Genomic DNA, 25,948 nt, shown 5'->3' with positions numbered 1-25,948 from the left:
CATCTATGGACTCAATCAAGCATGGCAACAACTGTGAGGTTGGCCCAGGATCCGGCAGTGTTTCGTTCTGCTGTGCACAGGGTCGCTATGAGTCAGTACCAACTCGACTCGATGGCACCTAACAATAATAACCTACAAGTAGGAGGTTTCATTCTTCATTCCCAATTGATATTTCTTTTTCCTGCCTATTGTACTGTTAAACCTCCCAATATGAATAGTAAATAAGTGTAGTGAGACCTCCCTCCCTGCTTTGTTCCTGGTTTGAGAGGGGCAGCCTTTCATAATAACGTACGAAGTTGGCTGTAGGCTTTTCATAGTTGCTTTTTATTAAAGACTTTCCTTTTATTCCTAGTTTGCTGGTGATACTTATCATGAATGACTGTTGAATTTTGTCAAATGTTTGTTCTCAATCATTTGATATGATTACGTGGTTTTTTCTTCTTTAAGCTGACATATTAATTTTTGAAAGCTGATAAAAACTTATACTTCCAGCATAAACTCTACTTGCTTATGGTTATTAAGTGCTGTCCAGTCAGTTCTGACTCACAGCGACCCTGTACAGGGTTTCCAAGGCTGTAAATCTTTACGAGGGCAGAAAGCCTCATCTTTCTCCCGAGGAACAGCTGGTAGTTTCGAACTGCTGACCCTGAGATTAGCAGCCCGATTTGTAAGCACTACGCTCCCAGAGCTCCTTACGGTTATTTGGGAAGCTCACGGAAATTTCAGCTGGATGAGTGGCTGGGAACATTCCAGAAATGCCCGTGCTTCCCCATTACCCACCCCCACCCCCCAAATCCAGAAAGAGATGAAGGGAGGTGGAGAAGGAATATTAGGAGGAAGGGCCCCTACCTGGGTCGACTCACTCTGAACCCTGCTCCCTCCCCGGCCACAAGGTCTGCATCCTCCTCCCCCAACCCAACCTGTCAAAGGGTCACCCAAACCCTGCCTCCTGGGGCCTCAGTTTCCCCTATTGCTGAACGAGGGCGTTGGACTGGTGCCCAGGAATTTTGCAAGGGTTTTGAGGTGTGAGGATTGTCTGCAGATTTGCCCCCACGGGTGCCGCCAGATCCGGCCAACCACCGAGAAGGAACTGAAAAAGACCGGACTTCCGGAGTAGCTTCCCATCTTGGGGAAAGGCTCCCCCAGAGCCGGTGTCAAAAGCAGAAATTAGGTGTAGACAAGAAAACCACAACGCCACACGGGAGGAGGGCTCTGCCTACCAAGCTCTCGCCCGGGGAGGAAGTAAATCAGGCCTCGCAAATTGAGACACCAGCTAAGACGAGAGCCAGGTTCCGGGGTCCCGCCCCAAACTGGGTGTTCCTAGCAGGGGGCGGTGTCTCAACCTCAGACAAGCGCCCCCTCTGCCCGCACCCTCCCCAGCTGGATGCCCGCAGCTCAGTGCAGGTTGGGGCTTTGGGTGAGGCGAGAGACGGGACGCAGCAGGGGAGCTCCCGACCCTGGGTTCGCTCCCTCCAGCCGGACCAGGCCCTGCACCTCGCAGAGAAGGCCGCGGGAACGGACGAGAGGCGCAGGGCGCAAAGGAGATGGGCCTAGGCGTACGGAGGGGCGAGGCCAAAGGGGCAGACACGGGGCGGGACCAGGATGTAGTGGGCGGGGATAGGCCAATCGAGTGGGGCGTTGTGGAGGGAGTGGGTCCGGGGCCGCCCCGCCCACTGTGGCGTACGAACGGCGCCGTGTATATATATGCCGGAGCGTCCGCGCGTGCGTACACCCCGCGCGCGTCGCGGTCGTGAAGCGGTCTTCCGCAGTCTTCAGTGCCAATGGGCCCGGTAGCTTAGCCCCCTTCCCTCTCCCCGCGCCTTGCCATCAGCGACCGTGCGCCGAGGCCCCGAGGGATTACCGCCGAGGTAAGGCCGGGTGGGCGGGCCGGAGCGCAGGGCCTCCTCGGGGTCTGGCTGGCCGATCGGCACAGGGGACTCGGGGTCGGAATCCCGTGGGTAGTCGGCCGCTCGGGCTGGGTGGGACGGGGACACAGGCGGCCCCGCCACAAAGAGCCTTTGTTCCGCTCGCGCCACCGCTCCGGACTGGTTGGAGCCGGCGGCGCAGGAAGGCGGGCCTGAGCCCGGAGCCCCGCCCGACTCGGACCACAACCCGGAGCCGCGCGCCCACCGTGGAGAGGGCTCCGCCTGAAGGGTGCCCTGGTAACAGGTCTCCCGGGGACACAGGTTCCCACCAGACATCAAGCATGGCGGCCATCCCCTCCAGCGGCTCGCTCGTGGCCACCCACGACTATTACCGGCGTGAGTAGGACCCTTTGCCCGCTGCATGACCCATCCAACCTGGCCCCCTGGCACACTCCTAGCTCCTTGCCTTGCTAATTAATGGTCACTAGCACCGCCCCTCTTACTGTCGGGTTGAAAGGCCTTTGGACCCACGGCCCTGCTCTGCTGACCAGCCTCTCCTCCCCAGGCCGCCTGGGGTCCACGTCCAGTAACAGCTCCTGCGGAAGTGCCGACTACCCCGGGGAAGCGATCCCCCACCACCCAGGGCTACCCAAGGCGGACCCTGGCCACTGGTGGGCAAGCTTTTTCTTCGGGAAGACCACCGTCCCATTCATGGCCCCTGTGTTGGAGTCTCCAGAGCGCTCGGGATCCCCCCAGGTCTCCAACGGCGTGATCACCTGTGACCTGGCCCCGGGTACCATGAGAAAGCCGCCTGGCAGCCCTCCAACACCATCAGCGCCAGGCCCCTCCTGAAGGCTCACCTCACTACAGCTTCCCCAGGCGCCAGGGCCCCCCCACTCTGTGCCACCCCGTAGACTAGGCAGGCTGACCTAAGTGGAGAAGTGGTTGATTCTTTTTATATCAAAAAAGCAAAACACCAAAAAGAAGTCAAGAGAACCCCACTCTTTACTGTCCAATCACACGCCAGCTTTCCCAGCACCCCATAACCGTCTGCCTTGCACCGAGTGGAAATAAACTCAAAGCCGCCAGCAGCCTGTGATGTATGTGCCTGCATTACCCAGGGCCTGCTGTGTGTGTGCACGTGCGTGTGAGCAAGCCTCTTACAGGGTCTACTGTGTGTGTGCATGTGCGTGTGAGCAAGCCTGTTAGGGCCCTTTAGCTATGTCTGCCTGTGTCACCCCAAAGGCATGTTGGGAAAATTAACTCGAGCCCTCCCAAACTCCATCTGACAAGGTCCTTTGCAGGGATAAGAATGCCCCCTTAGCGGAGCACTGTGCTCAGGAGGTGATAACCCCATTGCTTCGGTGGAGCGTTCCCTGCCCTGAGGAGCTGACTGTGCCCTCAACCAAAGGGACCTGGTGCCTTGGTACCCTGGTGAGCCCCCTGTGGGGTACTCCAGCCCTGGGTAGTGCTCTATGGCCAGCTGCCTAAGGCAGGAAGAGATATTTGCCTTCCCAGTACTGCCCTTCCTGCCAGAGACCAGCCTTGGGGGAGCGGGGATGGTCCTGATCCGAACCACAGAGTGCTAAGAAGAGTGGGCACGGGATCCTGTAGGTGATCACTGGGTGCTCATGAGCTTAGATGACCAACAGTGCCAGTCCCCTGGGCATCACCTCATATCCCTGGCTTGGTGTCAAACCTCATGACCCCCACGGGCTGGCCCAGATCTAGTGGGTGCCAGGGGCCCCAAGAAAGTATTGAAGGGGTGAGGCCAGGGGGCCTGGGAAGGGAGGGGGCATCCAGCCTGCCCCCCCTCCCCCCACTGTCTAAATCCACAGAAAGTGTCCAGGTGCAGGAAAGGCTCGCCCCGCCCCCACAGCTGTTTCCCCTGCTTGGCTGTCAATTCCAAGACCAGGTGGGAGATACCTTGCCCCCTCAGATGGGTACTCCTCAGAGTGGCCTTAGCCCCACAGTCTGTTCACAAGTGGTCAGTTGAGGTTCACAACGGCCCTGGCAGCAGAAACTATAGTGTCCTCCCACCACACAGCCCCTTGGTTTCCGGAAGAGGGGCCTCGTGTGGTCCATGCCCCTACACATAGTTGTCTCTGATGTCCAGGAAGGCAGGAGAGGCACCCTTCCACCTGGGCCAGAACCTGGCAGAGGAGGCACCTGCCCTGTCCTGAGCTGGTGTGCTTCAGGACCGAGGACAAGCCTACCGGGTCCCAGAGAGTTCCAGCAGTCCTAGAGTGTTGGCACTGCTGGGCAGGAGCTAGCACGCAAGGCGGGGTGGGCGAGCACGCCGTACCCCCAGCATGGTCCCAAAGCTACAGCTTCTTCCAGCAAACCGTTGGTGCCTGGACAACTGTGTCCTCTGGTCCAAAGTCCTGGTCGCCAGCCCCTTGCCCCCAACACACTCAGAATGGGTTCTCGTACCTGGTGAAGCTGAAGAGCTTCTCCCTTAGGGCTCGGAAGCAGGGCCTCTGCTCTGGGTCCCGTTGCCAGCAGGCCAGCATCAGCTTGTGAACGGTGGATGGGCACTCCGGGGGGCAGGGCATGCGATAACCGGCGTCCACCCTCACAAAGGCATCATGGTTGGACATGCCTGCGGACAAGAGTTGCTGGTGCTGCTTCCCCACCCCACCCCCACCTCGGTAAGTCCGCACCCCTATTTTTGCTGCTACTAAGCATTCCCGGGAGACAAGCCTAGGTCCTCTCAGCCCTGAGGCCTGGGGACGGGTTGGACACTCCCGGATGCTGGCTCAACAGGCAGGTGTGCCATCAGATACAACATCTCCCCCTGAGGCCACTGTGGGAGTTGCCTCATCGAGCTGAGGGACCCAACCCTGCACCCCATACTACCCCCTCCTGTCCTTCTCACCATTTGGGGCACCTTGGGGTCCAGTACCTGGATAGGGCATCTGACCCCTGCTGAAAATTTCATGGAGGAGAATTCCAAAGGACCAGACGTCCGACTTGGTAGAGTAATGTCCTCGGGAGAGCGCCTCAGGGGCCGTCCACTTGTAGGGGATGTTGTGGTCATAAGACAGGTAGATGTCCTCCTACAGATAGACAAATGCCAACACCACTCCAGCAACCCCCCGTGGCTACACAACCTGGAGACATGCTGGGCCAGAGGCGCTGCCTTCCTTAGATTCTGGGGTATTCTTGAGAGGGGGGTAGCACTGAGTGTCCAGGGTTAGGAAATATGTGACTTTCCTGGGTTATTTCAGAGGACTCAAAGATGGACCAACACGAGGCCCATCAGTCAGGATGGTGGCTCCCAGGAGTGGAGACCCTTGGGACCCATGTTCATCACTAGCTCATGGAGACACCAGCGAGGCTGATGGGAGTATCTGGTGCCTGTGTACAACCACTTGTCATCCTAGAGCAAACACTGGCGCTGTGGCCACGGATTTAGGAGTTCTACAGAGACAGGTCAGATAACTTGGATCTAAACAACAGGAAGACAGGGCATGAAGGGGACTCCTGGTGTGGCTCTTTTGACTTTTGTGTTGTAAATCCCCCAAAATAAATGTTGCTTCTTTGTGTGCATGGGAGCAGTAGACCTAGAGGGTTTTGCCTCTGAGCACAGACAGCACCCACCATGCCCCCAACTGAGTGTCCAGCAGCCAGCACAGGGGTACTGAACCAATGAAGGAGTCATTGAGTGGCAGACCATTGCCCTGGGCTAGAGTCCCTACCCTCCCATGCCCACTGCATCCTGGCCCTGCTGAGCTCCCACCCCACCATTTCACCAGGCGCCCCTTCCCTTGCTGATCTCTTCTAAGCTCAGACACTGCCCTTTCAGCTGTCAGCAGCCTCGCGAGAATCCCTGGCCTGTCCTCACAGCCCTCTCTCTAGCCTTCCCTGTCGCAGGAAGCCCCCAGCTCAGCTGAGCTCTGTACAGAAGACGTGCCAAACTCTCGAGCCCTACCTTGATGAGCCTGGCCAGCCCAAAGTCCCCCACTTTGCAAATGTTGTTGTCCCCCACGAGGATATTCCTGGCTGCCAGGTCCCGGTGGATGTAGTTCTTCGACTCCAGGTAGCACATGCCCTCGGCCACCTGAGATGCAATGTCCGCCAGCTCCGAGACAGGGAGGGTTTTCTCGTCAGAGTCTGTGAGACAAGGATGGGCCAAGCTCAGCTGGGGGGTACCAGACCCAACGAGGGGAGGAAGAGTAGATTCAACTGGGACAGGGGGCACCAGGCTCAGCTGGATGGTGGCAGGAGGGAAAGGGACCAGGTCCTGAAGTGGTGGCAGGGGCAGATCAGGCTCATCTGGGGAGAGCCCAAAACCAGCTCCACGGCCTGTTCTGTGGACTCAGGGACTGGGCAGAGCAAAGGGCAGTTGGCCTGGTTAAGTTTGGAACAGATCGAAGCAATGGTACTTGGGCAAAGATTTCATTCAGAGACATTCATCACGGTAGTGTTGACATTTCTGAAAACCTCCAGAGTCTAGCATCAGGCAACAGGGGAAACCGACACAGCCTACCCACAACTTTCATTATTGAAGGACATTTCATATCATGGGAAAGGGCTTGAGAAGATTAAGTTTATCAAGTGAAAATTTTCACACTCAGAGTTCCAAGTGCCCTGTGTATGATACACCCAAACTCACACAGACACACATACATTGGCATCAGCATCCTCCCATGCACATTCAGACATGTGCCCTAACACGGCCTCTTGTTCATACGTCCCCATATCTTCTCACACCTCCAGAAGGAGCAGATGGGGATGGGCCATGGGATATTTTAGTCAGCCTTCCACTGAGAACCACGTCAGGGGCCCAGCTGTTTTGTGTGGGGTGCTTGCTAATTTGGGGGTGCCCCCAGCTTCCAGCTCACCACGCAGGAGCTCCAGCAGACTCCCCTTGGGCATGAGTTCTGTGATGATGTACACAGGGTCCCCCACGGAGGCCACAGCATACAGAGCCAGGATGTGCTTGTGTCGAAGCTTCTTCATGGCCTGAATCTCCGCCTGGAATGTGTGCCGGTGCAGGTCGTCTGCGGACGGTGGCCTCGGTGGGTGCGGCCCCAAGGCAAAGGGCAGACCCCACCAGCACCCCACCACACACAGTGGCTGCTCATCAACATGGAGCCAGGATGAACCTGGGCCCTCAGCAACCCCAGCCCCTCTGGCAGTGACAAAAAGGGGTCTGTGTGCCACCATGTAATCTCACTACACCACGTGGGCACCACTGACCCCCGCCATTGGTTAACACCCCCTTAAGTCAGAACAGTTCAGGGCCCCTGAGCTCTGAACCTGAGGCGACTGAAAGCACCGACTTTCAGGTTCCAGCCACCTCTGTGTTTTAGTGGCTCTCCCTTAATGCTAAGAATTTTAAACTTCCTTTTAGAATGCATGCATTTGGGTATAAGTCCAGAAGCATTCTAAGGAAGGATTGCAAAGTGGGGCAGCACGGGGGCTGTGGGGGCCAGGTGGGCCAGGCGCAGAGCCCCCCTCAGGCCCACTCACCTCGAGCAATCACCTTAATGGCTACTCGGACCTGCTCTTTCCAAAGCCCTTCGAAGACCTCCCCGAAGTAGCCAGAGCCCAGCTTCCGACAGAGCGTGAACTCCTCCCGTGGCCTCTCCCAGTTGTCACAGTGGGGCAGCGGCTCGGGCTCATGCTGCGGGGACATGGGAGGGCAGGCAGTGAGGGGGGGGCCCGGGAGGGCACCTGGCGTCTGGTTGTCCCACTCAGCCTCTGGACTGGCCTGCTGTGAACTCTCCAGGGGCCCCTGGCTTCTCCTCCAATGAAGGGTCTGAGTGTCTGGCACAAGCCTGGTTCTCAGGGACAACCTCGTTCCTGTTGTGGACCCGCTCTGCGCCCCAACTCCCGCCAGTACCAAGAGGCGCAGAGCCGACCACCGATCCAAGCAGGGGGACGCCACCCCGCCTCCGACCCCCTATCAGCCCCGCCTCCCGCTCCTCTCATCCCTGCCTCCCCCAAACCGGTCTACCATCCCTCAGCCCCCGCATCCCGCCCCTTTCTAAGCCCCGCCCCACATTCCCCCTCAACCCCCCCCTCCCCGGCCTCACGTCGCTCAGACCCTCCTCCCAGCCCCGCTCCAGCCCGGCTTCCAGTCCCACCACAGCACGCCTCCGTCTCCCCTCTCAGCCACGCCTCCCTTTTTCTCTCGGCCCCTCCTCCCACCCACCTCAGCCCCGCCTTAATCCCTCTAGCCCCGCCTCCCACCGCTCCTAATCCCGCCTTCCATATTCCCTTCATCCCCACCCTCTTCCTTTGCAGGAACCACTGCATGTCCCCCTAGTGGATCATCAGGACTCACCAACCCTGCCCACCAACCTCTCCAGAAGTGAACTCCACTCTGTGTCCCCTGGGTAACCATGTCATTGCAGGTCCCCAACGGTCTCCAGAGAGGACACCATGGGAAGGACCGGGGTCAGGCTGTGGTGGGTGGGAAGGTGGGCATGGTGGACAAAGCTACCTTCCAGCAGGGCTTCGTCAGCTTCAGGCCATGGGACAGAACCTGGGTACGGTGATAGTCCACAAGCTCGCACAGGCTGGGAAACGTTACAGCCTCATTCAGGTAAAATCGGCCCTCGCCATGCCTCCAGATCTTGTAGTGCCGTACAGTCTGCTTGTCACAGACTGGGGCCAGGGACACACATGAGACAGCATCAGGCCGAGGGCTCCTCCCGGCCCACCCTTGGACTCGTCTGGTATCCCAGCCCACAGTGCCAACAGCTGCTGACTGCAAAGCTGGGTGGGGACCTGCTCCAGCAGAGATGCTGACCAGGCCTTTTCATGTCAGGCCAGGGAAGGAGGGCAGGAAAGACCACTAGGGCTCCTTCCCCATTGCATCCCTTCACCAAACTGTCCTATATACAGTCCACCAAAGAAAGGTACCTCCTATGCCTCCCAAGGGAGGGTCCCCAAAGACACAGGGGAGGGTATTGTACCTGAGAGGACGTAGTCGGCGCCCGGCTTCTCACTGACCCTCACCAGGAAAGCCCCTGTTTCATTGCCTTCAGCCTGGAGCCGGTGCAGAGCCTCAGATCGAGAGATGCGTCCAAAGAACCACCTGCAGAAACAGGCATCCAAGTTCCCAGTCCTTCGGCCCTACCACCATGGCCCAGCCCTGAGTCTGTTCCCACCCTAGTCTCCCAGAGGTTAACCATGACTACAGGCCTGCTCACCCCACCCACCCCAAATCCTAGCAACCCTTAGCTGTTGGCTCTTGACCTTCAGTTCCGTGGACCACCAGCCCCAACCTGAGCCTACCTTCCTATACTGCCCCTTGCATGGAGGCCTCTTCTTTATCCATCACAGACACCAGGAAAGGCCCCAGCAATTTGGAAGGAGGAGAGCAGGCATTGTCCACCCCCTTCTAGCAGTCCCCCAACCCAGGGCAGGTCATCAATGTGGGGCTGCTGCAAAACCTGAGCCCACCAAGAGGCCAAGCACAGGGTGGCAGACTCAGAGTAGGAGAGTGGGTGTGTCTGGGACCTGCGGAGCTCCCCTCTGACCCCTTGAGAACACACAGGGTGACCCACCTCAAGGGTGTTGGTGTACTTTAGACTATGGATTGCAGGGTGGAATATCTGTTCCCTTCTGCCCTACCCCCTGGTGCCTCAGATGCCATCAGAGGGTCAGATCCAGCAAACCTACCCCTCACGCCTCCTGTCACCCTCCTCCTCTCCTCAGAGGTATTCAAGGCCTTTGCACTCGCTGCTGAAAATGCCCACTCCACCCGCACTGCAGCAACCTCATCAACAGATGGTAAACTGAGGACAGGGTGTCACAGGGCCAGTGTGGGGTCACAGGGCACAGGAGAAAAATGACCACACCACTCAGAGAGACCTGACCACGGGGCTGTGGAGTGGGAACCTCACGTCACCGTGAGCACTTTCAGGCAGGGGGCCCACTCTCTCTGGTGCCCCCAGCTGACCATCAAGCTACCACCTTGTGAGCAGATGCCCATAGCCACCTACATCCTCACCACACTCCTCAAGAGAGGCGTGTCCCACAGCTTCCACCCCTGTAACTAGGTCGTGGGGCAGGTTTCAGTTGTCTGGAACAGCCCTGCCCCTACACGGACTTCCAGGAAGACCCAGGTACTGGGCCAGCCCCAGAGCCCCCTTGGGTCCATCTGGGTCCTGGCAGCACAGCCCTAACCGCAAAGGGACATGGAGTGAACCCAGGACAGAACTCACCCCCTCCTCAGCCTCCACCACCGGGAGATGCACCCTAGCAAACTGCACAGCCAGCTCCTCCCATGGTTTAAGGAGGAATCTAGAATTAGGGCCAAGTCCTCTGTATGTCCTTGAGCTCGGAGCCAGGGCAGGGGCTGCGTGTTCACCCCAGGCCTCCCACTCAGACCCCTAAGCCCAGACTGGCCCCCAGGACATGGGGTGGGACTGTCCAGACTCAGCCCTGTCCCAGTCCTTGAGCACTGTGGGACAGTGTCCTGTACACTCAGCTGTCAGTAGGACACTCACGGCTCTGACTCCACCGTCTCCTTCTCGGCCAGGTAGTTGTGGGGCACGTAGCCCTGAGCCAGGTCCTTGCCTGCTGCATCCAGTCTTGTAGCCCACCACCATTCCTCCTCCTTCCGGGTCACGTGGAAGAGGTCCCCTGCCTGAAAGCTCAGCTCCTCGGCTGTTCGGGCCTCAAAGTCCCAGAGGCTCACATACAAGCGCACTGGGTCCCACGACATCATTGTGGACGAGCTTCCTGGCCCAGCAGAGACGCTGTGCCTGTAGGCACCAGGGCAGGTGGGCGGGCAGGACTCTCCTTGACAAACTCTCCTGCCCAGTCATGGGTCCTCCCATTTCTTCCTGATGAGGCAGCTAGGCCAGCCACACCCCAGCTCCTACCTGTCTTTGTGCCCACATCGAGCCAGACCAAGCCTGTACTGCCCACTGTCACCTCTTCATGGGAAAGAGGCCCCCCAGAGTAGCCATTGACTGGCCATGAAGGGACACTACAGTGAACCCTGCCACAATGGCCAGGGTTAGCAGCTGGCACTGGGGTGTGAGTGACAGGTGAGGTGGAGGCCTGCAGCATCCGGGGAGGAGGGGAGAAGTGGTCTGTGGACCGTCACTCCTATCACAAGACCAGAGACAGCCCCACGCAGACCTGGGGTGGACCTCAGGGCTTCCAGAGAACCAGCTGCTCTGACAGTTCCCTCACCTCAAGGTGCTAACAGGACTACCCCCTGCTGGCTCTTCTGTGCCTATGATCAGCTCAGTCAAGGGAACAGAGCAGCCAGAGGGGAGGCAGGGGAGGCCATGGTGGGCTAGCAGGAAGAACTTGCAGGGTGGAAAGGGGTTGGAGGAAAATAGAGGGGCTCTGAATATAGGGTCAGCCTGAGCCAAGGCCCTCATCGGCACCTCCCCTCCCCTGCCCAGAGTCCAGGTAGCTGGCAGATAAGACACATACAACTGGCAGGGTAGGTGGATGTAGGCTGGACCAGAAGGCTTCTTGGAAGAGGCAGCTGGGAGACTCAGGGTCCCCTGAGAGGTCAATGCAGGAAAGCCTGCCCCAGGGTGTGTACTGGGGGTGTCCTTGGCTTCAGAAAGGTGTACTACTCACAGGAAACAAGGGGCATCCCGACAGGAAATGTACCTGAAAGGACCCCCAGGATAAGACCGTTCCCCTTCCTTGCTCCTCCCACCTGTGCCCAGCCCCATGGCCACAGGATCAAGGTCCAGTCCTCCATGCCCTCTGTCTGTCCCTCCCATCTCTTCACACCCCCTCCACCTCCTTCCATTCCTGAACATGCCTGCTTCCTCTTACCCAGCAGCCCCTTCACCTGGGTGTCTTTCTGCTCCCATCGCAGCCCTAAGGACATCCTTGATGGGCCCCCACCTCCCTGCTGATCCTACATCATCCAACCCAGGGAGCTCCCACCCACCCCAGGTGACTGCAGGAGGCAGGCAGGTCAGAAAGTGTGGCGGGGTGGGAGCTGTCCAAGTCATCCCAGAGAACACCCACAAGTAACTTCTTATGTGAATCCCTTTTTACTGAGGGAGAAATGAGGCCCAGTGGGCTCTCTTCCTTCTGAAATTCAAAGTTGGAATGCTGGTATCTCAGACCAGGAAGCAGGCAAGCTTCAAGAGACAAAAGTTCCCGGCACCACCCCAAGGCCTAGGAATGCCAAACCTGTTCAGCTTGTGGAGTCTGAGACATCCCAGAACACAAGTTATCCAAGTCCTAGCTCCCTGTCTCTCCCCTCCCAGTTTGGCCTCCAGAAAGCTCTCTCCCCTGCCATTGCCATTCTGTGTTGAGGAAGACCCCAAGACCCACCCAGTAGGCCAGAGCTGCAGGACAAGGCCAAGGTGTAACTAGTGGGCAAACCCTCTGGTTCTACCCTTGACAGTAGCCGAGCCAACTCGCACTTCACACTAGCCTGGCCTCTTCCAGCCCCTACTCCTCATCCAATCTGCTTTCTCTGCTGCTGAGAAGGGTGATTCCCGTAGCTGCATGAGCCCTTTGGAAGACTGGAGTCATCTGAGACCCCACAGCCTCCACCAGGCCTGCTAATACCCACCTGGGACCTGCTCTCTCCCGCCTCTGCTCACCCTACACAGGAGAGACATGATAGTGCCCCCGCATCCTGGGTTCAGGGGGCCGAGGGCTGTGTGTCTGAGTCAGGCAATAAATATTCACTAGGTGTTGGTTAATGTGTGCATGGGCTCATTCACAGCCTCTGTGACGGTGTCCTTTATTTGCCCTGTGGGATCCCAACCTCCTGTCTACAACCCCCGGGCATGTATAGGCTCAGACTCCATCAGGGCCTTTCTGTGCCAAGCTCGTCCCTGGTACACCAGGGACACAGGTTGTGCTGGGGGAGAGGACATGTGTTGACCATCTGCGTGGTGTGCGAGACCAGAGTACAGTCTGTGTGCCTGTCACATGCATGCATGTGTGTGCACATCAGCTCAGAAGGCCCAGTTCCCAGCAGTGGGCATTAATATACAAGTTTACAGTCTGGAGGAGCTGCCCACAGGGAGGGCTGGGGCCTTGGCACTGGTGATCTGTCACGTGAGAGCCAGGTGGAGGCGTCTGTAGCTGGCACTCAGCTTCTCCTGCAGCACAGTAAAGGTCGGCCGCTCCTCCGGGCTGCTCTTCCAGCACTCCAGCATGAGTGCATACACCTCTGCGGGGCAGGCGGCCGGGCGCGGCAGCCTATACCCCCGCGAGATTTGCTGCAGAGTCTCGTGGTTGGTCATTCCTGGGGAAGGGACCAATAAGCAGGTCCAAGGTCACAGTGCGCACCTGCTCCCAAACTGACCGGACAAACTGTCTAACTGAGCCGGTATGCCTCCTCCCTCAGGTTGTATCCCAGGCAGGACCATGCCTCTTCCCTCAGATGAGCAACCAGAGCAGGCTATGCCTAGTCCCTTGGGCTGCATCCTCCTAGGGTGTCCTCTAACCTTCATACGGACACTGGCCGTAGGTGAAGACCTCGAAGAGCAGGATACCAAAGGACCAGATGTCTGATTTCTGGGAGTAGACTCGGTAGTTGGCGGCCTCGGGTGCTGTCCACTTGACAGGGATCTTGGTGCCACTGCTCGGTGAATAGATGTCGTCCTGGGGGAAGGGGAGAGATCTGGGGAGGTAGGTGAAACAGGACCCTCCCCACAGGCCACCCTGAGTCTCAGGCCATACTGACCTTGAGCAGCCGGGCCAGGCCAAAGTCGGCCACCTTGCAGGCAAGGTCATCGTCCACTAGCACATTCCTGGCGGCCAGGTCTCTGTGCACAATGCGCCGCTCCTCCAGGTAACCCATGCCCTCAGCCACCTGGCAGGTAAAGCTCAACAGGTGGATCAGGCTCAGGGCCTTGCCCTCAGGACCTGAGGGCACAGGGGAAGGTATCACTTGACCCTCTGCCTCCTTCCCTCACCCACCAAGACCATCAAGGTAGGCATGTGAGGACCCTCATGGAGTGATGCAGCAGGTGGGGCCCGCTACTCAGTAACCCGGCACAGTCTTCAAGAATCCAGAGGCAAAGAAGACTCAAAGTGGGGAGGCCCATGGGCAGAGCTATACAGAGGTGGGTGGCCCGATGGGCTCACCCCCAACCCCCCCACCCGGCCTTTCCACAAAACTCAGTCTGGACCTCTAAACATGGCCACCCTTTGGCCTGAGGCCCAATGTCTGCAGTCCCCTCACAGCCCTGTGGAACCTGGAAGGGAGTCAGGGGAGACTCTGGCCTGGGGACATGAGAGCTAAGTGGAGAGGGTCTGGGAGCAGAACCATGTGAGGTAGGCCTGGGGAGGGCGGGATCTTGGGTTGAAGTGAAGACAGGCGACAGGCAGGGACTAGAAGTTGGGACACCTTTGAGGGTGTGTCGCAGGCCCCGTGTCCAGGCTGAAAGAAGTGTGAGTAGGATGGGGCAGGGCCTTGCTGCGGAGGTGGGAATGGGGCGGGACTGGAACCTGGGGACGGGCCAAACCTGGGGACTGAGTCCTGGGGCAGGGCAAAGTCGAGGGGCCTAGGGGCTGAGGGGCGGGGCCAGGGCAGGGCGGGCAGCTTATAACTGATCTAGGGTGGGGTGTTGGGGAATGGAGAGGACGGCTGCGCAGAGCGGCGACACTCACTGGCCAGGTAGGTCTGCAGGTTGCCCTTGCGCATGAGCTCGGTGACGATGTACACTGGCTCCCCCGCCGAGCACACCGCGTGCAGCCGGATGAGCCGCTCGTGCCTGAGGCTCTTGAGTGCGTGGATCTCCTTGGCTAGGTCTGCCAGCTTCATGTCGGCTGCGGGGGCGGGCACCGCTGAAGGTTCGCAGCCGCGCTCCGCCCCGCCCCCGCCGCCAGGACTCCAGGGACCCGAAGGTCCACCCACCTGACTTGATGATCTTGATGGCCACTGGCGTAGAGCCCAGCCACAATCCTTCCCACACTTCCCCGAAGTAACCCTGGCCCAGCTTTCTCCGCAGGGCGAACTCGGATCTCGGTCGCTCCCACTCGTCCTGCTCCGAGAGTTTCTGCAGGTCGGGGAGGGCTCAGTGCCTCTGCCTGTGCGCCCTAGAAGAGGGGCACGGCCGGCCGAAGAAGGGTCGCGAGGTGGGGGTTGTGAGCAGTAGCCAGGGCCCTGCCTTCCGTTAACCCTGGGAGGCCCTCACCTTCAGTCCCCAGCTCACACCACTCCAGCAGGACTAAAGGGGCAAGGTGCTGACCTAAGCACTGCCTGGCCCAGTGCCTCAGGGACCTCAGTGCCCCTTTGCCCAACTGGACATCCGTCCACAAACAATCATTACTCTGCAAGCCGGGCTGTCATTAAAGACAGGAGGAACCATTAAAGACAGGGTGGCGCCTTGGAGTGATCTGAGAGATAGGGACGCCCCACATCAGTGTCTCCTCCCACAGCTTCCGTCCTGGCCAGACTCCAGCATGCCCTTTCAGCATGAGCCCCCTGCCCCAGAACTGGGGCTCACACCCTGCCAGGGAGAGAGGACAGCAGGAGGAAGTCAGTGCGGGCCTGAGGGAGCCAGCGAGCGTACCTGGGGTGCGCAGGGCTGCAGCAGTGGATTCTGAATCAGCTCCCAGTTGGCCTTGTAGTAGGAAAGCAGTTCCTCCAGGCTGGGGAAGAGACGGCCCTTCTGCAGATAGAGGCTGCCCTCGGCCCCGGTGGAGATTCGGTAGTGACAGACCCTGGCCTGAGCCCGGACTAGGGTGGTGAGAGATAGACACCGTGTCATGACTGTGTCCTGCCTACCCAGACCCCCACCACCTCCAACACATAAGATCATGCATGGCCCCCTGAGTGGTCTGGTTCATGTCTTCAGAGGGAGGGCAGACAGCTGCCAACCAGGGGCAGTGTGAGGGGCCTGAGATCCTGAGGGCAGTGTGTATACAGCTGAGCTCAACAGGTTCATTGAATGAAAGAACACATGAGTGAGTGAACGGATGAGAAAATGGATGAATTAATAAGCAAACAACTAGATAATGAATAAGTGAATTGATTAACTAGTGAATAAATGAACAAATGAATAAGGGATGAGTGAAAAAAGTGAGTAAGTGAATCAGCAAATTAATAAATACACGAGTGAAGAAATTTGTGAATGAGCCAGTGAGTAAGTGAATGAATGAGCACGTGAAAGAAAGTGAGTGAAATCACAAGGACAGGAAATGATCTGCATGCTTACAGTCCAGTCCTTGGTAGGTGAGTCCTGCTGGTCAAGAGCTTTCCAGGGTCTCAGGGTCAGGGGTGCGAGGGGCCACACAGTGTACCTGACAATGAGTAATCCCCACGGCTGCTCTCGCTGGGCCGGATGAGGAAGGCCCCCGGGGCGTTGGCAGGTGACAGGAGCAGTTGTTGGGCTTCTGTCCTGTTGATCCCACTGAAGTACCAGCTGCAAGTGTCAGGCACAGCAGTTACCCGGTCAGCTGCTCACAGGGCCCGGTCCCTGGGCCCTGGACTGTGTCCTGCCTTTTCTCAGTACTGGGCTGCTCGAGCCTCCTGCTCAGACTCCTCGGGGACCTTCCAGGGTCCAGATCACATCCTACCAAGGCTGGCACCAAACCAACCCAGCTCCTGGCCAGATGATCCACTCACCTTGGCCATAGCCTTTCCATGACCTGCCATAGACTAACCAACATGTTCCTGCTCACAGAGTGAGAATTAGCCCTGGACATCATGCTTGGAAAAGCAGAGGGTCATTGAAAAACAGGAAGACCCCCCAAAACACAGATTGACACAGTGTCTGCAATAATGGGCTGAAACACACAAGTGTGAGGCTGGCACAGGACTAGCCACAGTGCTTCACTGTGTTCTGCAGAGGGTGGCTAGGGGTCAGAATTGACTGGACAGTATCTAACAATGACACATGGGACCAGCTGACCTCCAGACCTTGCTGGACCCCTGCAGGTGGGGAGGGTTCCTCAGGGAATTAGGGGCACCACTGGGCTGCCCCAGAAGTACTTTCAGTTGGGGGTGGCTACAGAGACTCATAGACGCCATCTGCCTCAGGGTGTCAGCCAACAGACAGGAGAGCAGGGCCCAGTGCCAGAGAGGCCTCCCATAGGGGGACCTGAGCCAGGTTGAGCCAGAATGCTCCATGTCTGAAAGTGCTCCTCTGTAAAATATACACCAGAGGTTCTCAGGGCCAGGGTGGAAGGGCTGTGTGTACCCACACCTTCATCTACATAGGAGTCTCATAGGTGGGTCTGGGGACGGGGGACTGCAGTGGTCCACCTGGGCCCCACCTGAGTCATACCAGGTATGACCTCCTGACTTTGTTTGTTCCTCGAGCCAGAGACCTTGACAGGAAAGAGAAGCATCCCGGACCCACACCATCACATCTCCCCAAGGTCCAGGTTGGGAAATCCCACTTCTGACTCAGCTAGATTCCCCCTTCTGAATTGGTTTCTCCCTGGACCTTCCATGCAGACCCCCCAGAGGAGCCATGGGAGGTGACTCCTGTAAATGGTGTCCCCCGTCTATTCTCACAGGAGGGTCAGTGAACTAGGGGTGCAGGATCGAGGTGGGATCTTGAAGGACCCAAAGATGACCCAAGTGGCCAATTCAGGGCAGGGAGGTCCCAGGAAGAGGGGACTGAGTGGGAAAAGGTGGAGCCCTGAGCACGAGGTGGTGTTCAAATTTCCCATGATGGCCAGGCCTAAGAGGGGTCAGAGCTGTGGGGAGCCAGGGCAATTTGGGGAGCTGCTAGGATAGGGATTGATGTAGCTAGAGGTGAGACTAGGACCTTGTGAGAGCATAGTCAGAGGTAGGCAAGGTGTGGCCATGGGCAGGGAGGCCTGAGAAACGTTTAGCGATGTCATCAATGGTTAACTGGTCAAGGAGAGCAGGGTGCCAAGGACACAGGAAGTGCCGAGGTAGAGTCATCCCTGAGACAGGACACGGAGGGTCTGCGGGCTCCAGGGAGGGGCAGTTTCCCCACAGCGTTGCTAGGGATCATCTACCTGAGCCCAAGCCGGATCTACTGACCATCTCATGTGAGGTTGGGCAACAGGTCACCTTGAAGGACCACAAGACTGTGAGGAAAGAGGAGACACAGAGCTTCCCAGACCCTACATCACTTCACCTCATCTGTTAGCCTGTCAGGTCCTGCGTACTACCTCTTTGTGGGTCCACCAGCCACTGAACAGGGTCTGTCCCTGGGACCTGAGGCTCCAGGAGCCAGCTAGGTAGGGCAGCAGGAGCAGTCTGGAATGGGGTGCAGGGTCCACTGGAGGCGAACACAGGTAAGCAAAGCCAAGGCTGGGGGAACAAGTGAGGGCCCCCTCTCCGCTGGCCTGGCCCCGGGGTTGGCCAGGTGTCTGGGGCTAATGACACCATGTGCACGGTCAGCCCTTTCATGTCTGAGCCAGGCAAACAGTCATTATCTCCCTCACAACTTCCTCTGTGCAGTTCACCCTCCTCCCCCACCCCACCCCACCAAGAGCAGCAGTACACCCTGACATCTCCAGGAACCGCTCACGGGGTCTGAGTGACCCCCACTCAGCTCCAAAGGCCCCTCCTGTAGTGTCCCGTGGCCCCTAGGAGGCTTGAAGGTGACCCCGAGGAGATGTTGGTCTACAGGTGGTCAGCCCAGCGCACAAAGCTTGACCCAGAGGACGTAGGATGGAGACGAGGTTAGGCAGAGAAAGGGGCCAGCCTGTGTCTGTCATTTTGCCCAGCGGCCATCATGCGCCACACGGGGACCTGCATCCTCAACTCCTCAAAGTCCAAGATCAGGCAGCCGGAACCATTTAAAGGAAAGGCAGGTAGAGGCCTTGGTCCTGGGATTAGTTCAGGTACATCTGAGGGAGCAGGTGGCTCAGTGAGGACCTGGGAACAAGTTACACCTTCCACAGCAGCCCCCATTCTCCATGACCACAGGTTGTCCCCAGTGCAGCCCCCTCCCCACCTTGTCTCATCCTGGAGGCCCAGGAGCTCTGGGCAAATGAATGGACTCTCCCAACCTGTGGTCACTCCCCAAGAAAGCCTCTTTGGAGCAATCCTACAGACCTGGGCCAGTTTAGGGTGGCGCCTCTAATCCCAACTGGATCCCCCTCTGCCCGCCTGTCATATTCACCCCACTACACACACACAGCATAAAGGGGGACTTCTGTTTATCTGAGTCCTGCCTGGACCCAAGAGGCCAAGCTGTGGGTCTCGCTCAGCACTCATTTCTGCTTGCTTGTACCCTCATGGCTAGAGAAAGGTACCCAAGGTCCAGTGGCAGGGATGGATCCAGTGGGGGGCAGGAGGGCCCAGTGCAGGGACGCGTCTCACTGGTACACCTAGGAGGTGCTGTGAGCCATGTCCTGCTGCTTCCCTTATAGTGACCACAGCCACAGCACCACCACACAGGGACACATGTGACCCTGCATCCCACCCATTTGCTTTCTCACCACCGTGTCCCAAAGCAGGCACTGACTTGCAGTGCGCATACTCAAACCCTAATCCTAGCAGGCCAGCTCCAGGGCCCCCCACCCACATGAGCCAGGCTATGGTACTTACGGTTGGTCAGACAGCACGTTCCGTGGGGCCTTGGTGACGTGGGTGAGAGGTACGAGCCCTGTGCTGGGTGGCCCCGAGAGTCTGCGGGCAAAGATGTAGTCACCCTCCTCCTTGAGGGCGAAGAGCCGGTCCCCTCGGCTGACACTCAGCTCGTCTGCACATCGAGCGCTGAAGTCGCACAGAGCCATGAAGAGCTGCTCCGGGGGTGCCGCAGGACCACCAGGCTCAGCACAGGGCGCCTCAGCATCCGGGGACTCTGCCTCATCAGGCTCTATGTCCAAGGCCCGAGGTCCACAGTCATCGGGCAGGTCCACTGGCCAGATCTTGTCCCATAAGAAGGACAGGAAGGTCAGCCGCTTCCTGAGGAAGGGTTCCATGCTTCCCGTGGGCCGCGCTCGGCTGCACCACTGAACCCACACCTCACCAGGCCCAACAGCAGCCCTGGCACAGGAGGAGCCAGAGTGAAGCCACCATGCCCCCCAGAAACTCCCAATGGTGCCAAGGAGAAACTGGAAGGGCCGGTGGGACGGCACTCCTCCGAGTGAGCACTCCTAGGCCCGCGTCCCAACTGGCAGAGGGCTTGGGAACAGTGATGCCCACCCTTAGTCACTTCAAAGGTTTCTGGCTGGCGAAGCCCACATCCCGTGGCCACCTCCAGGTTAGTGCTCAGACTGGGGGTGTGCAGAGGGGTCCTGAGACCCTCAGTCCATCATTCAACAGCACCCCCCTCCCTCCTCAACCTTAATGTTTTCTCGGCAGGCAGGATCTTGTCCCCAGCTGGTAGGAACCAGGCTTCCAGATCTGGCTCCCAGGTTGAACCCACTTAGGGAGGGGCCTCAAATGGGGCTGGTCACCAAAGCCACAGGGAGGTGCCTGTGTAGGCGGGGCATGTGCTGGGGACCCAGAGTCCTGCCCAAGCAGTAGAACACTCACAGAAAAGGGGAATCCAAGGAGGCCGCACTCTTCCGCTCCACAGTCCTGCCACCTGACCGCCACTCCACGGGGCCAATGCTCACATGATGCACAAACCCATACACCCTCCATCCACAGCCCACACTGACCAGCGCCCTGATGCCCTTTCCTATCTTGCCCATCAAAACAGGTGGAAAATTCCAACCCAGAAGCTGAACTCTTTCTGAAATGTGTTCTAGGGACTCCTGGGGGCACATGCGGAGGAAAGCCTTCTGTGGAATGTTCTGGAAATGGTAAAACTACAATGACAGTGAGATGGATGGTTGTCAGGAGCTCAGGGGGAGGGCTGACTAGGGGGAGAACAGGCAATGGTGGACATAGGATTCTAAGCTTTTGTCAGAACTCACAGAACTATGAAATAAAGAGAGACTCCCAATGTAAACTGTGTTCTTTAGTTAATAACAATGTCTCAATATTAGTCCATCAATTGTAACAAATGAACTCAAATCGCACAGGACTGTACAGGAGAGTGAACCATCACTCAAACTTCAATTGAAAACAATGTATCAATATCGATTAGTCAATTACAGCAAATATACCACAAATACAAGATGTCAACAAGGGAAATTAATATGAACACTGTACTTTTTGCACATTGTTTCCATGAACCTAAAAGTACTCCGAAAATGAAAGTATTTTATTTCTTTTAAAGTGCACTATGTGGAGAGAACAGAGGGATCCTGGGCTGGCTTATCCCCAACCAAACTTTCAAAGATTCCCCCAGGGATGAGTCTGTCAGTTTCTACACCCTGGTCACTTCTCCCTCCCGGGACCCACTTCTGCCTCCTAGGGGCCACTCCTTTCTCCTGTGACTGCAAGGAGACACCCACCTGTGCACCTGGTAGTACCAGGCTCCTTCTAGAGACTCTTGTCCATCTATCCCTCAGAGCCACAGGGTACATCCAGAGGTGGCCAATCAGGGCAGGATGAGGGACCTGTCCCACCCTGTACCCTGTTCCCAGACTTGGGTCAACAGGACACTCTTGGAGAATGGGACAAAGCAGGGACACTTTCTAGCAGGAACCTAGTGTGGGTAGGTGAGAACCTGACCACAAGAAATGCCCAACTTCCTCCAGGTGACCAGTCTAGAGTGTCTGAGGGAGATCACAGCAAGAGAGGGGCTAGAGGGAGCATCACCACCTCAACCCCATGTCCCACACCCTTCCTGCCTCCTCATCATAGGGCCCCAGCTGGACAGGCCAGGCTGCTCAAAGGCTGCCTTGGCCTCAGGTTAATGCTGCCCAGACACTCCCCACCAGTAGGGTTTGCTCACCTTCTCCATGCACTCACATTTCCCTTCCGAACAGCCCCATACACTCCTCCATGCACCTGAGTCAGAGAATGCCTGTCCTCCTTCCCTGTGACCCCAGCTCCTTTCCCACCTGAAGTTTGGTACCTGCTGCTCACTTCCTTACATGTCCACCTGCTGCAACAACTTGGTCCAACCATAAGAGTCCTGTCCAGGCCACCTCCCCAAGTTCCCCTCCCTGACTCTGCCACTCAGCCCCCCACTAGCCTCCCTCCTCCATCTGCCCCAACCCCAAGTTGTAACAGCACTGAGTGTTCATGCAGAAGCACGTAAGCAAAGGTGCGAGCACCTGGGTGCAGGACAGCTCTGGATGTAGGGCTGATCCTACTCTCACTCTCTGTGCCTTGATTTCCCCTCTTAGCACTAGGTTTGCAGCAGCAGCCCAGGTCAGCTGGGTTGAGAAGTGGGTTTCCTGTGTTCAGGCTGATGTAAAAGTGGTGTGGGCTCATGATTGTGTCCTTCAGGTTCTGGAAGGACCCTCCCCCTGGGTTTGTACATCCAGAGTCCCTGAGTTCTGGGACTCTATCCTCCAGGTCCTACGTGGATCTGACCACCAGGGGGCAGCAGACAGACGGAAAACTGATGCCAACAAATGGGAACACTGCTGAGCAGGAAGAGACAGGAAGCATGGACACAGGCGAGTACCAGGTGGATCTCCAGAGTTAGGCTACAGGGAAGCAGCTAGCCCAGCAGATGATGCACAGCCATCTCCAAATGACAGCTACAAGCAGAGTTGGAGAGCTGGTCAGTGGTTTGGAGGGTCTGAGGGGTAAGGGGCATGGAGAGGGGACTATGCAAGGTGACAGGGGGCTCTTTGTGGGCTGGAGAGTCTTGATTGTGCCAATGTCTTGCTGTCACAGTGTACTACAGTTTTACACAATGCTACAAGCATCTTGCAATCCATTGCTAACCGAAAGGTTGGTGGTTCGAACGCACCCAATGGCTTTCTGGAATCAAGGACCTGGAAATCTGCTTTTGTAAGATTACAGACAAGAAACCCTAAGGAGATGTTCTGTGGAGCAGCCCTGAGCCAGGGTCTGATGTGAGGGCAGCCTACAGCATAAATATTACCACCACCGGGAGAAACTGGGTCTCTTGGTATCCTACAACTGCATATGAATCTGCAATGATTGCAAAATAAAAGGTCTAATGGTAACAATGTAAAAATCAGCTGGGCACCAAAAATAACACCACCACCAAAAAGCCTCAATAAACTTAAAAACATCAAAATACTACAAAGCATCCTCGGAGATTATAATGTTATAAAATTATAAATCAACAGGAAGATCAAAAGGGGGGGGGGAATCAAATACCTGGAAACGGAATTAATGGCCTGCTTTAAAACTACTGGGTAATTAGAAGAAAACATTTTAATTCCTTGAATCAGATGAAAATGGAAATACAACATATGGAAACCTTTTGGGACATAGTAAAAGCAGCGCTCAGGGGACTATTAATAGCAGTCAGTGTACATATCAAAAAAGGAAAGAAATAAAGAACCGAAGTCAACACCTAAAACCATCATCTATACAACTAGGGGCAAAAAAAAAATCTAGTCACCAATAAATAATGTGATAAACAGAGAAAAGATTAACGTTGTAAACTTCATTTTGCTTGGATCCACAATTAACAGTCATGAAAGTTGCAGTAGAGAAATCGAATGACATATTGCATTAGACAAATGTGTTGCAAAAAGACCTCTTTAGAGTCACTTTGAGGACTAAGGTGCCCCTGACTCAAGCCATGGTATTTTCAATGCATGTGAAAGTTGGACAACGAATAAGAAAGACTGAAGAAGAATGAATACAATTGAGTTATGGTGTTGGCAAAAACTATTGAAAGTGCCCTAGCCTGCCAGTAGAAGAAGCCAATCTGTTTTGGATGAAGTACAGTCAGAACGCTGTTTAGAAGTAAGGATGGCAAGGGTTAATCTCTCATCTTTGGACATGTTACCAGGAGGAATCAGTCCCTGGAGAAGGACATCATGCTGATAAAGTGGAGGCTGGAGGAAAAAGAGGAAGACCTGCAACAAAACAGATTGACAAAGTGGCAGAAACAATGGCGTCAAACAATTGTGAGGACTGAACAGGACCAGGCAAGTGTGTGTTGTGTTGTGGATATGGTTGCTACTGGATGACAGCACCTAACAGACATCAAAAGAAAGGAAATACTAAAGGTTTGAACAGAAAATAAAAGAAACAGAAGAACAATAGAGGATTCAGTAAGGCCCCAAGTTGGTTCTTTGAAAGGATTGTTAACTGGCAAATTTGAAAAAGAAAAAGAAGATGATGCAAATAACATGGATAAGAAATTAAATAGGTGATGTTACAACAGAACCAAGCGAAATAAAAATAATAAAAGGATACCAACCATCAAGAACCATACTCCAACAAATTTGAAAACCTAGAAGAAATTAATAAATTTCTAGAAAATATTACCAACCCAAACTAATGCAATCAGAGTAGAAAATTTTAACAGACCCATAACAAAGAAGAAATGGACCAATCCTGCTGCCACGTTCTTTATATAATCCAGCTTCTGGGATTCTTTGCTCATCATACAGATTGAATAAGAATGGTGGAAGATTACAACCCTAGGACACACCTTTTCTGATTATAAACCATTCAGTATTCCCTTGTTGTTTGAGCAACTGCCTCTTGGTCTATGTACAGGTTCCTCATTAATACAGTTAAATGTTCTGGACTGTCTATTCTTCACAATGTTATCCATAACCTGTTATAATTCACACAGTCAAAAGGTGTTGCATAGTCAATAAAGCCAGGTAAGCATCTTTCTGGTATTCTCTGTTCTCAGCCAAGATCCATCTGGCATCAGCAATGGTATCGCCTGTTCCACCTCCTTGTGAGAATCCGGCTTGAACCTCTGGCAGTTCCTTGTCAACGTACTGGTGCAGCCATTTTAAAATTATCTTTAGGAAAATTTTACTTGCATGTGATATTAATATTATCCGATGACCTCCACATTCTACTGGGTCATCTCTCTTTGGAATGGGCACAAATCTGGATCTCTTCCAATCAGTTGGCCAGATAAGAGCTGTCTTCCAAATTTCTTGGCAGAGATGAGTGCCTCAGTGCTGCCTCAGTATGTGGAAAGATTTCCATGTGTATTCCATAAGTTCCCAGAGCCTTGTTCTTTGCCAATGCCTTCAGTGCAACTTGGACTTCTTCCTTCAGTACCAGTGGTCCTTGACCACATGCTACCTCTTGAAATGTGCCACCAAAACAATGAGATAGTATCTTACGTCAGCATTAGCAGCAAAGTTAAAAATAAAAAAAAGCAAATGCTGGCAAAAGGTGTGGAGAGACTGGAGCCCTTATCCACTGCTGACAGGAATGTTAAATAGTGCCACCACTGTAGAAAACAGCATCGTACCTCCTTAGAAAGTGGAAAAGAGAAACACCATATGAAGTAGCGATCCCATTGCTATGTACATACCTGACAGAAATAAGAACTGGGCACCAATAGCTCTATATGCACGCCTGTGGTCATTGCAGCACTGTTTACAATAGCAAAATGAGAGAAACAACCCAAGTGCCCATCAGTGGATGAATGCACAACCAAACTCTCTGGTACATACACAAAACGGAATACTAGGAGATGCTAAATAGTAACAATGAAGCTGAGAAATACTTCATAACATGGAACCTGGAGGACATTATGCTGAGTGAAATTGATGGTGTTAAGTGCCATCTAGTCAGTTCTGACTCATAGCAACCGTGTTTCCAAGGAGCGACTAGTGGGTTTGGACTGCTGATCTTCAAGCTAGCAGTTCAGTGCTTATTCTACAGTGCCACACCAGCACTCAAATCAATCACAAAAAAAGGACACACATGATAGAATTCATTATCTTTTCATCCCATTTTTCATGAACTTTTTATTGAAAGTCCCGCTGCCCCATTGCATGAGACCACTACTGTAAAAAATGAAGGGTTTCTACACAGAAACATTCTTTGAAGCTTAGCCAGGGGTGTGAGAAAAAGGGAGAGTAAATCACTAATTATAAGGTAGATAGAAGGAGCTCTGCTGGTGGGGTTGTTGTCAGATGCCATCGAGTCGGAACCGACTCATAGCGACCCCATGCACAGCAGAACGAAATAATGTCCGATCCTGGGCCAACCTCACTACCGCTGCCACACTTGATGCCATCAATGATGCCACCTGGCTGATCCATCTCGTTGGGGGTCTTGCTCTTTTTCTCTGACCCTCCATCTTACCCAGCATGACATCCTTCTCCAGTGACTGTTTCCTCCCGACAATATGTCCAAAGTAGGAGAGACGAAGCTTAGCCATCCTGGCCTCCAAGGAGCACTCTGGCTGTACTTCTTCCAAAACAGA

General features: G+C 55.5%; 3 protein-coding genes across 3 annotated transcripts; 1 reads left to right on the top strand and 2 right to left on the bottom strand.

Annotated features, from left to right (window-relative positions):
- The first annotated feature begins 2,206 nt into the window (after nt 1-2,206).
- On the top strand, nt 2,207-2,717 carry PPDPF (pancreatic progenitor cell differentiation and proliferation factor). The gene is made up of 2 exons (XM_006873385.1): nt 2,207-2,261; nt 2,431-2,717. The coding sequence occupies exons 1-2, from the start codon at nt 2,207-2,209 to the stop codon at nt 2,715-2,717; spliced, it is 342 nt and encodes a 113-aa protein (XP_006873447.1).
- A 1,562-nt stretch (nt 2,718-4,279) lies between these two features.
- On the bottom strand, nt 4,280-10,554 carry PTK6 (protein tyrosine kinase 6). The gene is made up of 8 exons (XM_006873384.1): nt 10,334-10,554; nt 8,795-8,916; nt 8,320-8,483; nt 7,344-7,497; nt 6,713-6,871; nt 5,800-5,981; nt 4,771-4,924; nt 4,280-4,467 (listed from the first exon to the last, which is right to left on the bottom strand). Exons 1-8 carry the CDS (start codon nt 10,552-10,554, stop codon nt 4,280-4,282), a joined length of 1,344 nt encoding a protein of 447 aa, XP_006873446.1.
- A 2,323-nt stretch (nt 10,555-12,877) lies between these two features.
- On the bottom strand, nt 12,878-19,688 carry SRMS (src-related kinase lacking C-terminal regulatory tyrosine and N-terminal myristylation sites). Its single transcript, XM_006873341.1, has 8 exons — nt 19,312-19,688; nt 16,077-16,198; nt 15,335-15,513; nt 14,689-14,818; nt 14,442-14,600; nt 13,513-13,694; nt 13,274-13,430; nt 12,878-13,071 (listed from the first exon to the last, which is right to left on the bottom strand). Exons 1-8 carry the CDS (start codon nt 19,686-19,688, stop codon nt 12,878-12,880), a joined length of 1,500 nt encoding a protein of 499 aa, XP_006873403.1.
- Between the last annotated feature and the right edge of the window lie 6,260 nt (nt 19,689-25,948).

The sequence above is a fragment of the Chrysochloris asiatica genome, unplaced genomic scaffold (genome assembly GCF_000296735.1).
Source record: "Chrysochloris asiatica unplaced genomic scaffold, ChrAsi1.0 scaffold00238, whole genome shotgun sequence".
Taxonomy (NCBI): domain Eukaryota; kingdom Metazoa; phylum Chordata; class Mammalia; order Afrosoricida; family Chrysochloridae; genus Chrysochloris; species Chrysochloris asiatica.
The sequence above is the reverse complement of the archived record's forward strand: the minus strand, read 5'-3'. Positions and strand labels throughout refer to the sequence as shown.